This window comes from Aulonocara stuartgranti, assembly GCF_965226115.1.
Source record: "Aulonocara stuartgranti genome assembly, chromosome: 10".
Taxonomy (NCBI): Eukaryota; Metazoa; Chordata; class Actinopteri; order Cichliformes; family Cichlidae; genus Aulonocara; species Aulonocara stuartgranti.
In genome coordinates, this window is record NC_138946.1 from 14,016,844 (window position 1) to 14,030,301 (window position 13,458).

Below are 13,458 nucleotides of genomic sequence, written 5' to 3' on the forward strand. Positions count from 1 at the left end.
GAACTTTCCATTATGAAAGGAGGTGGGCTAATTTTGTCTCACAGTTCATAGCAAAATGAGCGTTCATGAGTAAAATCCTTATAAATTCTCCGTCACGCCTTTCCGTGACCTCCTGACATTTCTCATTGAAGTCAAAGAAAAGTGATCGGTTAAAGGAGGCAGGAGATCATTTTTTTGGTCTACTTTAGTTTTTACTGTTTACTCAGTTTGTGTTAGTCACATTTTTTTTTTTCCTGAAATTTCTGTCTTATTCCTCAGTCTTTGTTCTGTTTCCCCCACTTTCTTTGCCACCTGTGTTCAACCAGTAATTAGTCATTATACCTGCAGTTATTCTTTCGTTTGCAGGAACATTTTGATTCCTTACTCAAGATTTCTAGCTATTATTTCTTCTAGCTTTCTAGAGTTCCTAGTTTTTCTTTTTTTCTTGTGTACGAACTTCTTAACTGTTTATTAGACTTTTAACTGCTCCTCTTCTGGAGTAGTTGCCTTACTGACTGCCGCACGATGTGTGACCGTTACCTGGTTTTGGATGAAAAATTTGGATTTCAGACTTGAATTTTTCTATGTTTTCTATGTTTGGGTCTTTCTCCTGCTGAATTGTTTCACTAATGAAGCTTACTGTAAGTTCAGTAAGGAAAATCTAGTCACTTGTCTGCCTGCTTGTTTGATTTATTTTTTTTTTTGCATCATGTGAATGTGTGTGAAAGCTCCACTTGTTTCATGTACATAGGAAACTGTAGATGTCTGCATGTCATGGTCGTGTCTGCTCCCTTTAACAATAATTGAGCTGGGCAGGTGCAGAGGCCAGTAATCTTTTTTTTTTTTTTTTTTTTTTTTTTTCTGGTGTTTTGCGCTTGCACATTATGGATAAACATTGTGGATAAATTGATGGGAGACGAAGGGAGATATGCAAGAAAAGCTGCCATTGTTCTAGCTTTCACTGCCCTGAGATCAGTTATGATCTGCTTATCGTAAACAAACACAGCTAGCAATGGTAAGTAAATGAGCTTCAGTTATTTATCTTTGTAGCAGATGAGTTTCCTCCTGCTAACTACCTTGGTAAACATGTGATATAATAAACTTTCTTTAAATCAAGATATAACCCTGTTTTTCTGAGATGTGCTTACCTTTCTGTAAAAGTCATATCACTGGTTGATAGAGTGCAACAAACAAAAGTGCAACAAGAAAAATGTACTGAAAGTGAAGTTGTTTTTCATTTTTTACTCCATTTTTGTATTTAAATTGAATTAATTCTCTCACTTTAAATGCGCTAACATGTGAAACCTGTTACTCTAACCACTCAGAACTGCCACTCACTAGATACTTTGTCCTTTTTAAGACCATTCTCTGTAAACCCAAGAGATAGGTGTACTGGAAAATCTCATTAGATCAGCATTTTCTGAAATCCTTTGTCAGATTCACACGATGTAGCTGCGTGGCAGGCATTAGTAGGACCCAAATGCAGAACTCAAAACACAAAGGGGTGAACTAAACTGGGAACAAGAACTAGGAGCTGTGAGCCAAACAAGGACCACAGAGAAACACACACAGCAATGAGGGACAACATGACCACAGACAGAGGACTAACGACTAATGACAGGATGGGAAACACAAGGGAAAACAGCTGCACCTAATCAGACACAATAAAACAGGAAGGAAGCAAAACTGAACACAGTGAACACAGGACAAGGGACTACCAAAATAAAACAGGAAACACAAGAAACACACTGAGACACGGACTGAGTGAATAGAGGGAACAGAGGGCGCGAGAGACATGAGTGGGAAACAGATGACTCAACATGGAGATAGAAGTTAACATACATGACTGACTATGCAGGCAGGAACAAAATGGAATAACCTACATGAACAAGAAACTCAGAACTAGAAATACAAATGGATAAACTAGGAAGAACAAGGAACTAAACGATACCAAATAAGAACATAAGAAACATAGAAACACAGAGTCATAGACCCGGTACCATGACACAGATAGCCATAAAGGCTTCATGAGATTGAGTCAGAGACAATAAGCGTAACACTTGGTTTTGGGGATAAGGTAAAAAATTGGAGTGAGGCATTAAGTTGTGACACTTAATGTTAGAGTAAAGGGATTAGCATTGCATTATATCAAAATAGTAATCTAAATATGTTTGCAGAATGCTTAGAGATTAACCTTTTACATGACTGATGCTTCCCCTTCTTTATAAACCTACTCTAGCAAATGAAAGTGCAGACAGATGGTCCTGATGCAGTGATTCTTTTATCCTGGGGTATAAAGGAAGAGGCAAAAGAGACTGAGAAGAAGAAAGGGACAGAAAATCTCAACAGGTTGCATTATACATTTGATAGTAAGACTTGCCTGATTATAATGGTATCCATTGAAGTTGTTCCACCAAAGTAAATACAATTGTAAATAAGATGTGGCATATAAATGTTTTAAATTTACATTTTATAAATTAGACTTTTGAAGCCTATCAGCTAATAATAATTTCTGGGTTTTTTTGATCATGCAAGAATACCATCTTTTTGCTTTCACCTCTGTCCTCATTATCATATTTGGTGTAAATAAGTACCCTTTTAGCTCTGAGAGAAATCATTTAAAGCAGTAATTAAGGGCCTAATGGCTCAGTGAGGTCATTTAGAGGTCTTTTCAGTTTCCTGATGCGTGAAAAGATGTCATAAACTTATAATGCACAGATGCAAAAACAGTATAGGTTGATTAGACAGATTAGACAGACCTCAGATTTCCACAGTGAGGATAATTATGCAGTTATAGTCGAGTGTAACACCAGCTTTTATATGCGTGTAAAATGGTAAATCTCAGTGGTGGGATTAGTGCACAACATTTTGCTCAAGCTGGGGGTCTGGGAGGTTAAAGGCTTCACGAGCAGATTGTGGGACCTGATGGATGTCACACCGACACGGAGGATTTAGAGCAGGGCAGAGAGGAAGAAAGAGTGAAAATGTGTGTGACAAAGACAGGGTCAATCTTAGTGTTATATTCATTTATCTCACTTTCTGTCTCCTGTCACCTTACACATATGAAAACACACAGAAACACATACAAGCTCCTCCATGCCTTGTATGTCGGTTAAGAATTGGAAAAGCATGAATCAGAAATGCCTGACAGGTCTTGTTTTTAAATTCTATTTGCAGTTGGACATTTCACAGAGAATTATCTAATGCTGTTGACAGGCTTGAAAAACTGTGTCATAATGCAAGCATCAACTTGACGCAAGTGTCATCATTTTCTTTTTTTCATTACTCATATTTCATTATCAGTGTTTAAAGTGAATTTCTCGAACCACAAAGGAAAACAATGTGCTTTTAAAATGCAATCGTTTCCAACAGCAAATGTCGGTGGTTTGGCTGGGCCAAGAGGAATAAATATTGTTGCTCTTTTTAAGACCACATTTTTGAGAGATGCATGTTACCTGTTTTTGTACTTTTGCTTGCTGGACTCTAAGTTACAGATGGGTACCGGATGCCCCTAATAATAATTTTAAATGCTAAACTATTCAAAACTAAATGAAACATGCTATCAGTATCAACTGACAGCTTTTTCCCAGATTCAAAAAGACGTTGTTTTGTATAGAAGGCTGAATAGATTGCAAGGAAGAACAGAGCTTTTGCACACACTTGACAGATGATTATAGCATTTCAAGGCTATGCACAGTAATTACTAGTTTCTCTATTTTAGAGAAAGGAAACCAGGCACCAGACAGTCTCTTATATAAGTAGTCATGTAAAAAAAAAAAAGCTATATTTTAATGAAGCTATAGGAACTTCCTGTTTAGCGTCCAATGGCTAATTTTAATATACAGTCATCTGTGTGATGCTGATTATGCAGCTTGGCATCATGTATGTCCTGATGCTAGTTTTTCATGACAGCAATGCATACAGATGTTAATGCATGTGTAAGATGCTGCTTTGTGAATCTTATTCAGTAGTCAAATGTTTTGCAATGAGCGTTAAAGATGTAGTTTGAGTTTTCCCTCATCGCTTTTGCCCCTACTCCTCCTGACAACTTGAATTGTTTGATATTTCCTGGTTTGAATGGGTGAATCCATGCATTGTGGTAATGTTTTTAAATGGGGCTTGGAAAGCCCCCAACAGATATTAGCATGGACCGTGGAGTCATGATGAGAAGCTTTTTGGACAGTTTTTAGATCATCTCCTCCAAATCATTGCCTCTAGGAATAACTGAGGGCCAGCACAATGGCAAATTTTCACTGTGGTGTCATTTAAAGTCATGCAAAGTTTTGCAACGCTAGTTCATTAGAAAACACAGTACTTATAGTACTCATATCTTTTGAAACGGCTGACCTCATGCAACTTTTGCTGCTGACTTTGAAAAGCAAGACTGATTTTAAATTGATTTTTGACGATTACAACTGAACTGTGTGCTGTTGTATGTACAGAGATTACAAACAAGCCATAAAGTGAATCATCATATTCATTTAAACGGCACCATATTATTTACATTTCCTGTTTGCTTGTGAGAAAAATTGACCACTGGAATTTAATTTTGAAAACCATATTCTATTCTATTCTATTTGCTTTTTGGAGCAGACGTAAATTCCATTGCATGGTTGGTCTTGTGTGAGTGAATGAGTGAGACTGTGTGTGTGTGTGTGTGTGTGTTTCTGTTTGTGTGTGACATGGTCTTGGTTTGAACTTTTTCGGCTGCACGCACACCCTGGCTCTGTGCTACGGGGAAATGTGGGCGTTGTGTCTGCTAGGCCTCTTACACTTGGCTTGTCTACATGCATTACTCACTCACTTCACACACGCATACACACACATGCACATCTGCAAACCCCCACACAGATGAGCACAGTCATACTTGCACATAGAGAGACACACACACACACACACACACACACACACACACACACACACACACACACACACACACACACACACACACACACAGTGAGAGGGCGTCCATTGAGGATTTCATCTTGCTAAATAGTTAATATTCAAATTGGCCAAGCCTGTCAGGCAGCCAGTGGCATGATAGCATAACTTGAGTAGTACACATCTCTATCTCGCTCTCTCTCTCAGTCACTGACTCACATACAAACATCACTTCAGAGGACATTACTTTGGCTTATATTTATTTCTTGAACTTAAAACTTAATCTAAACCTTTTCGGTTTAATGTTTTACTTTATGGGAACTTGCTTTTTGTCCCAAAATGGGGGGTGGGGCGGGGGGTTCACCACAGCTGACAGTATAAACAGATTTTGTCCCCATAGTAAACAGAAGTACACACACACACACACACCAACACTCTGTACCTCTCTTAATTTATGGCTCTTCGTGCTGCAGCACGGCTCCTGGGAACCTAATTTAATTCAAAGTTGGTCATTCATGTTTACTGAGGTGACGTTAATGCAACGCTGCGGCTCAGTCTGTCGGCTCCCACTCTCACATAGCCTCCTGCAGTCTTGTATCCTGTAGATGGCCTCATTGTGCCTCTGTGTGTCTGCTGGCTACAAATTCATCCCAGGATATCGCGGTAGATTCGTTTATAGCTCATCTTGTCTTTTCGCGACTTTATGGTAGTGATGGCTTTTTATAGGTCTGTGTAGGTGAAGTGCAGGTGATAAAAAAAGACGAAGAAGAAGCTGAAAATGCCACAGTTAATGGTAGCCTAGTGTAAAATAGTAATTCAGGTACTTATAAAAACTGTAAGACAAGAGTCACCAAAATTCAAATGCGTAACTTCAAAGACAGAAATCCGCGTAATTTGGAGAGCAGAGAATACACGCACTCCCTCTCTCTTTTTTCAGAATGAGCCTTGCATGTATCGGACACTTATAAATTCACAATCATAAAGGTCGCCTTAAATTATTTGGTTAAACACTTTCAGTAGCAAACGGTGTGCAGTATAGGCTGAATTTGTGCAGCTTTACCCTTCTGATCCTGCTTGAATAGATGGAGCAGTTGTGGCAGGGACCGTGGTGCGCAGCAGCAGGCAGCAGCAGCAGCTGAGCGGAGAGAGAGGAGCGCGTAGAAACACGCTCTTGGAGAGACCAGAGTCATTCCTATCTCTCTCCGCTTGCCAGTCACACCGAAGACACATCGCAGTGTATCTGAATGTTGCATCACAAAGGATGGCCCCCAAAAAGAAAAGCATAAAGACTCATTTAAACACCCAAGGAAACGCCGCAAAAAGGGAGAGCGTGACTTTCTTGGCATAGAGGAGCGCGCAGAGAGGGTGAGCTCCTTCTCCTTCACTACCAAGATACAAGTTGGATGTATACCGAAGAAATGTGGATTCGGAACGGAACTTTTTTTTTTATTAGTTAAAAATTAACGGATGGTTTCATTGGTTCGTTTTGGATTCAGTTGTTTTCAAAGCTAACCCAAGACGCTTAAAACTTGCCCGGAGCTATCCACATCCAAAGAGCGAAGCAAACGCTGTCTACAAAAATCGATAATAATAATAATAATGATAATAAAATAAATAAATGAAGTGAGCCTTTATTTCAAATCCAGGGATTTGGGCTGATGTCCGGATGAAAACTCTGCACTTTAAAGGATGAAAGGCTTTTGGTAAATTGCTACAAAATTCAGCCAAAAGGAAACTAAACGCGTTTGAATTGAAGCATCGTGTCAGAATACAAAGCGCTGCGAGAGTGATGCGTTTTTTTTCTGGTTTTCTCGTTTAATCTGCATCTCTCTTCTTTGAAAACGCATCATTAAGACTTTTGAATGCATTTTTATTTTATTTATTTCTTATTTTTCCTCAACACTCAGGTGTTATGTTTAGCTGGGGACCGTGCCATTTACTAGGAGAGAGGAGCGTTTAAAGAGAAATTAAAAAGAATAACACAGAGGACATTACCTAGTAGTCGGTTGGATCAGCGTCGATACTGGGACAATCACAGGGACACGCCTCGCAGATCATTAAACAAATCAGATAAACGCGGTGCGAAAACCATCAATAGAAGTTATTGATGAGGTGGTATATAAGGCTAATGATTGGCTGAGCCTCTGTTTACTCAAAAGCTTAGCAACAGTATGTTGTGAAACTTTTCGCTGAGGGCTTGACAGCTGAGGCATACAATGCCAAGAGAAAAGGGACCAAGAACTTGTCTTTAAAACTCATTTTTATTGCTGCTTTACTCATTTTTTTAGGACTCAATTTGCGATTGAAAAAAAGAAAACAATTGCGAATTGCTGGAATATTCTTCTTCCTCTGCAAACTAGAATGTCTGCCTTCTGTGCTGCTGCTGCAGGAATTTATGAACCAGAGATTTTTAAGGGAAACATTCCTGAGGAGAGAATTTTGAAATATTTATAGCATCCCTTGTGCAAGAATGGTGGTTGTGACAAGGAACCTATTGATGACCCAGTCAGTGAGAGAGCTGGTGCCAAGACAATTTACCTCTCCACCAGCTACGCTCTCCGTCTAAGAGTCGTCCTTGGAGGAACACAGCTGCTGCAGGCTGGGGATGTGATGGGGTGACTGCTGACATCCCCCTCACCCATCCCCTCTCTTTATTAAAACTGTAACATAAACAATGGATCAGAATTTCTCAACGGTTCGAGATGGAAAGCAGCTTACGCCAGAGAGAGACTCCTCGAAACGTGTTCTGACAGGATGCTTTCTCTCCCTGCTCATCTTCACCACGCTGCTAGGCAACACCCTGGTGTGCGCTGCCGTCACCAAGTTCCGACACCTGAGGTCGAAGGTCACCAATTTCTTTGTCATCTCGCTGGCCATCTCTGACCTCCTGGTAGCTATTTTGGTAATGCCATGGAAGGCAGCGACAGAGATTGTGGGGTTTTGGCCATTTGGTGCATTCTGCAACGTGTGGGTGGCATTTGACATAATGTGCTCCACTGCCTCCATCTTGAACTTGTGTGTGATTAGTGTCGATCGTTACTGGGCCATTTCAAGCCCATTCCGCTATGAACGCAAGATGACCCCTAAAGTAGCGTGTCTGATGATCAGTGTGGCATGGACCTTGTCTGTCCTCATCTCCTTCATTCCTGTTCAGCTTAACTGGCACAAAGCTCAGACCACCAGCTATGTCGAGCTAAATGGAACCTACCCTGATGATTTGCCCCCTGACAACTGTGACTTCAGTCTTAACAGGACCTATGCCATCTCCTCCTCCCTTATCAGCTTCTACATCCCCGTGGCAATTATGATCGTCACCTACACCCGGATCTACCGCATCGCCCAGACACAGATAAGGAGAATATCTGCTTTGGAGCGAGCAGCAGAGAGTGCCAAAAACCGACACAGCAGCATGGGAAACAGTTCAAACATGGACAGTGAGAGCTCATTTAAAATGTCATTCAAAAGAGAAACCAAAGTCTTAAAGACGCTCTCTGTCATTATGGGTGTGTTTGTGTGCTGCTGGTTGCCCTTCTTCATCCTAAACTGCATGGTTCCATTCTGTGAAACACACATGCCAGATGGATCCACAGAATTCCCCTGCATCAGCTCCACCACCTTTGATGTGTTTGTGTGGTTTGGCTGGGCAAACTCTTCGCTCAACCCAATCATCTATGCCTTCAATGCCGACTTCCGCAAGGCCTTCTCCATCCTCCTGGGTTGCCATCGGCTGTGCCCGGGGAGCAACGCCATTGAGATCGTCAGTATTAACAACAATATGGGTGCTCCTACCTCGAACCCCAACTGTCAGTATGAGCCCAAGAGCCACATCCCAAAGGAGGGCAACAGCTCAGCAAACTATGTGATTCCTCACAGCATCCTGTGTCAGGAGGAGGAATTACAGAAGAAAGACGGAAGTGGAGGGGAGGCCGAGGTGGGCGTGGCAAACAACACCCTTGAGAAACACTCACCGGCCATCTCTGGGAATTTAGACAGCGATGCTGAAGTCACCCTGGAAAAGATCAACCCCATAACACAGAACGGACAGCACAAAGCCGTGACATGTTGAGAAAAGGCAAAGGTGCATTGAAATTCAGTGAGGCATGCACGTATGCACAAAGGCAAGAAACGATTACACAGGAGGACAGCAAAAACAAACGGCAGAGACACATGTCTATAGGAACAAGAAACCAGTGAGTGTGTTATACAAGTCCTTAAGACTGTCAAAAAAACCTACATGAAAAACCTACAGAATGTTTTAAAGTACAGGCACTTTATCCTGGATATAACTATCTGCAAAATATATTCAGCATTTATTGATGACATTGACACATTTGATGATAAATGTTGATAATGTGAATATTAACAGCAGAATACTACCTATGGGCACATGTATACATTTTTTTTAGTTTTTGCAAAAATGTATACATCTGCATGTGTATACTGTACAGTGATGACACTATTCTGGAGGGATTCAAACACAGTATATACAGTGGGAGAAAATATAGTATTAGTAAAATATCTTGTAGGTAGGTGCTTTGTATGTGTTTCATGAAAAAGCAAACAAAGTGGGTAAATTGGTTTTGCTACAGTATTGTTAGTCAGCTATTGCAGTTTTTTTTCCTTTAGCACATTTCTAATGACAGTGAAAGCAAAATCGCTAAATTCCAGTGGCAGTTTATTTGAAGTAAGAACAAAAAATACTGATACCAAAGTAACACTGTTCTGATTACAACTAAAACCAACAACAGAGTTTGATGCTGTAAGCCAAATTGTCAAAATTTTTTATTCTTAACTCATCCTCCCACCTCTGCATCACCCACTGTTATCCAAATGAGGTGTACTTGAGAGAGAAAGAGACGAGGAAATGGAGAAAGTTCCTGCCTTTTCTGATCTTTCTTCAGCCAGCTGGGACTGACCTGAAGTTTCTTCCATTTCTACTCCTTACTCCCTGTTTTCATTGGCTTTGCCTGCCGTCATCCATTCTTCAGTGAAACCTCTTTGGAGTTTCTTCTCATCCCCTTCCCCCTTTCACGCTGCCCTTATTTCTTGAGTAATGCCAAGCGCCTCTCTCCTTCCTCCACTCTTCTCCCTGTTAGTTTAGTCCTTCACACCTGCACCGTATCTTCTTTTTAATTTCATTTTGTCTGCACCATTGTTTTTGGCAGCCCTCCGTTTTAACCCCCTCCCCCCGCCACCACCATCCATTTAAAGTGGTGCTTGTGATTCTATTCTTGGCAAATGCCGTCAGCCCATAATTAAAAAAAGATTGTAAATGTGTAAAACTAAAAACTGCACTTGGACAGAGAGGGTAGAGCAGCAGCTACTAAGTCGACTCAGCCGTAATGCAAGTGACTTTTACTGACCTTTTGTAAGCTTGCAGATATATGATTTTGTAAACTGCTCGTTCTGCAGCTTGACAGTATCTCTCTGTGCAGAGTCAAGTCTGAACGCAGTTAAATTTGAAAACTAAACATTAATTATAATTTATGTAGGACTGTGGAAGTAAGAAATCTTATAAGACAGTTTTCATTAGTGAGTGCTTCTGATGTGCTGCCATCCATTTCCCGTTGTCATGTTTTTGAACAGCTCTGCTTTTTGCACCAGTTAGACTGACTCCATAAGGTCCAATTTAGCACTAAATCAGTCTGAACTTTGCTAATATCTTAGTTAGCCTTAGCTACATTAAAAGATAGTATTGATTATACCAGTGCATGCCAATGCCAACGATCACTTAAGAGTGTAGTAGCAAAACTAAGCAAACAAAAAGTAAGAAATTATGTATTTCAAGCATACAACTGAAACTATAGGGAGAGAAGGATTAAAGCCTATTCATTGGCTTGACTGACACAGAACCAATCGACTACTCTGCTACCTTAACCTAGGAGACAACAGGTGATTTTTTTTTTTTTTTTTTTTTTTTTTTTTTAGTGGCCTTGCATTTGCCAATACAGTTTCATTTTAAGAAGCTAATATAAAACTAAATCATCAAAAGATGACAGCTCTTCATGTGGAGCGTGCACCTACATGCAACCGCAAGCTGTTCACACGTGTTTGGTCAAAAGTGCTACAGAGCAGGACGACAAACAAGAAACCAGAAAGGTTCACGTAGCCTTTTCTGTATAGATATCTGTTAGGGTCTACCATAAATAGATATCTGCAGATTCATATCTTCCTGAGAACTGAAGGGAAAAAAACGCCTTTTTAGTCTAACTTTTTGAGATTTGTGTGTCCACTACAGAGGGCATAAAGGAATAAGCTGAGTTTAGGAAGTTATGCAGATATCTATTTATAGGGATCACTGCCTATACACTAGAAACACATTTCAGTTTCATGTAGTATTTAAAACAAATCTAGTATTTAGGCAAACATGACTGTCAGAGCCAAATATAGATATAGTCTTTTTCTGCTCTGCATTCCTTGGGGAAATAGTGCTCAGCAGCACGCTTTCAGGCACTTTGCACTTTGAGTGTCCATCGCATGCAGTTTGTGTCCATGAAGGCATGAAACTGTCGCACATCAGGGAAGGGAAGAACCGATCCAATAGAAAGCAGTAGGTCTTGAACGAAGCATTTGATTTTCCTGCTCTGGAAAATCCAATAGTATCTAGATGGCAACAAAGGGGGAAAGCTTTTAGTTCAATATGTGGCTTGGCTTGTGACACAAAAGCAACACATTGTCCTCTCTGCTTCCCTGTCACCTCCCACGTGTCCATCTATTAAAAAAATGAGATTTTTCTTTTCATTAAGTGCAGTTTAGATTAGGTATCTTTCACAATGAATTAACTCAATTTTACAAGTGCTCAAGCTATTTCAAGTGCCACAATGTGCTGTAACTCGGCCCAATTATACTCAGCTCTTGCCTTTTGTAGATTATTAGCCATATCAGCTTAGCACTTTGCAGCAGCTCCTCTAAATTCACTCTTAGTCAAACAGAAGCCAACTCAAACATGCAATAAAACATGAAGTGCATATAATCTGTCAGGATTGGACATGGAAGGAAACTGCCTTGGGGAAGATTGCCCCTCCCACCCCTTCCCCTTTACACACTCACCTTTTTTTTTTTCTCCATCTCTTTCTCTTTTCTCTCAGCTGGCTCTGTCAACTTCGTGAGTCAACCCCTCATGTTAACACTGATTGAATTTATTATTAAATAGAGTGCGCGTACTGTTTCCTGCCTCTAATCTAAGTTGAAGCGCTGAATTAAACTCCCACCTGCTGACTTTATTATTATTATTATTATTATTAATATTTTATTTTTTGCCAAAATTCTTATTTCTGGCTGAATGTGGTTGTACTGTAGAGTAAGCTGTGATCTAAACAGTGTTTTATAAGCTGAAATTCAGGGTGGGTGCGGGTACTCTTGAATGGGACTGGGATTAATCTGCCATTTCATGCCACATGATTGGATTCGCACATTTTACCAGATGTTTTTGTATATGCTGTATGTAGACATTTATAGAAAACATACCTCCAGCTGAGAGTTCAGATGATGGCTCCATGTAAACCGCCCCCTGAGCCTTCACCTTGTAAACTCAGTGACTCATCTTTTCAGCTGCCACTGCTTTGATTTTGGAGAAGGGCGATGTCTGGCAAGAGTCCCACAAGCAAAATGTTTTGTTTGATCTGGAGCATTTCCTCTAGGCTGCCTTACAAGTTGCTTTGGGGAGCTTTAGTTGACAGTACACGGTCTCTCAATCAGTGTAGTTACATGATGTATGACAACTTAAGCAAATCTGACAGTACACAATCCCTCATCCTCGTCCCGCTCCTCCTCCATCTCCTCCAATGACTGGCCAAGCGATGCAACAGACGCAGGGCTGAACAACACTCCCCAGCCCTGGGAATGTGGAGCCATTTCAACAATGATGTCTCAGCTTATTTAACTGTCTAGAGTAATGATGGAGTCCCTACCTCAGCCTTGATTCAGTGACAGAGCTTCATGTAAAAAAATAATTCAGTGGCAGTATTTTTGGATTGGGGCTTGCAGGGATTGAGTATTGTACAATGATGTTCAAAATGTAGTCGTGATGAACACAAGTGCTTTTTATCTTGAAAAAAAAATCCTTAATGTGTGTAGCAAGCTTACATGCTGTACGTTTTTTCCAGTGTGGGAATATAATTTACAGTAGGATGCAACAGTCACTGGCTATTTATATATTTATTTATTTACATGGTTCTGGTGTTCATTCATGAAAGTGATGTCAAAGATTATAACCCTCTGAATAATTACAGTATTTAGTTTACAGTTTGTACAGAAAACGTGCCCTTCTTGTAAAATAAACATGTTTTTTTTTCATAGGTGTTCAGTGACTTCTCTCTCCTTTTTTTTCCTAATTTTTTGACTTTGAAGAGATGCACGGGTGTGAGTGGTCATGTACCTCTGACACTCAGTGGATATTGGAAGATCATGCCACTGCAGAGGATCAATGCAGATTGATTGTGACGCATATTTTTTTCCAGCTCACTGAGCGTGGTGTCCTCGCTGCTCCTGCCTTCGCCCTGCCTTTACATAACCTGACAGCCACTTGACAGTTGACATGTCCTCTTCCTCCACTCTCACCCCTGCCTCATTTGTTAACTTCAATGTGGGTGGAAACCC

General features: G+C 40.5%; 1 protein-coding gene across 1 annotated transcript; it reads left to right on the top strand.

The window, feature by feature from the left end:
• Window positions 1–5,488: 5,488 nt before the first annotated feature.
• Window positions 5,489–13,155, top strand: drd1b (dopamine receptor D1b). Its single transcript, XM_082547937.1, has one exon. The coding sequence runs from the start codon at window positions 7,535–7,537 to the stop codon at window positions 8,924–8,926; it is 1,392 nt and encodes a 463-aa protein (XP_082404063.1). The 5' UTR covers window positions 5,489–7,534; the 3' UTR covers window positions 8,927–13,155.
• Window positions 13,156–13,458: the final 303 nt, after the last annotated feature.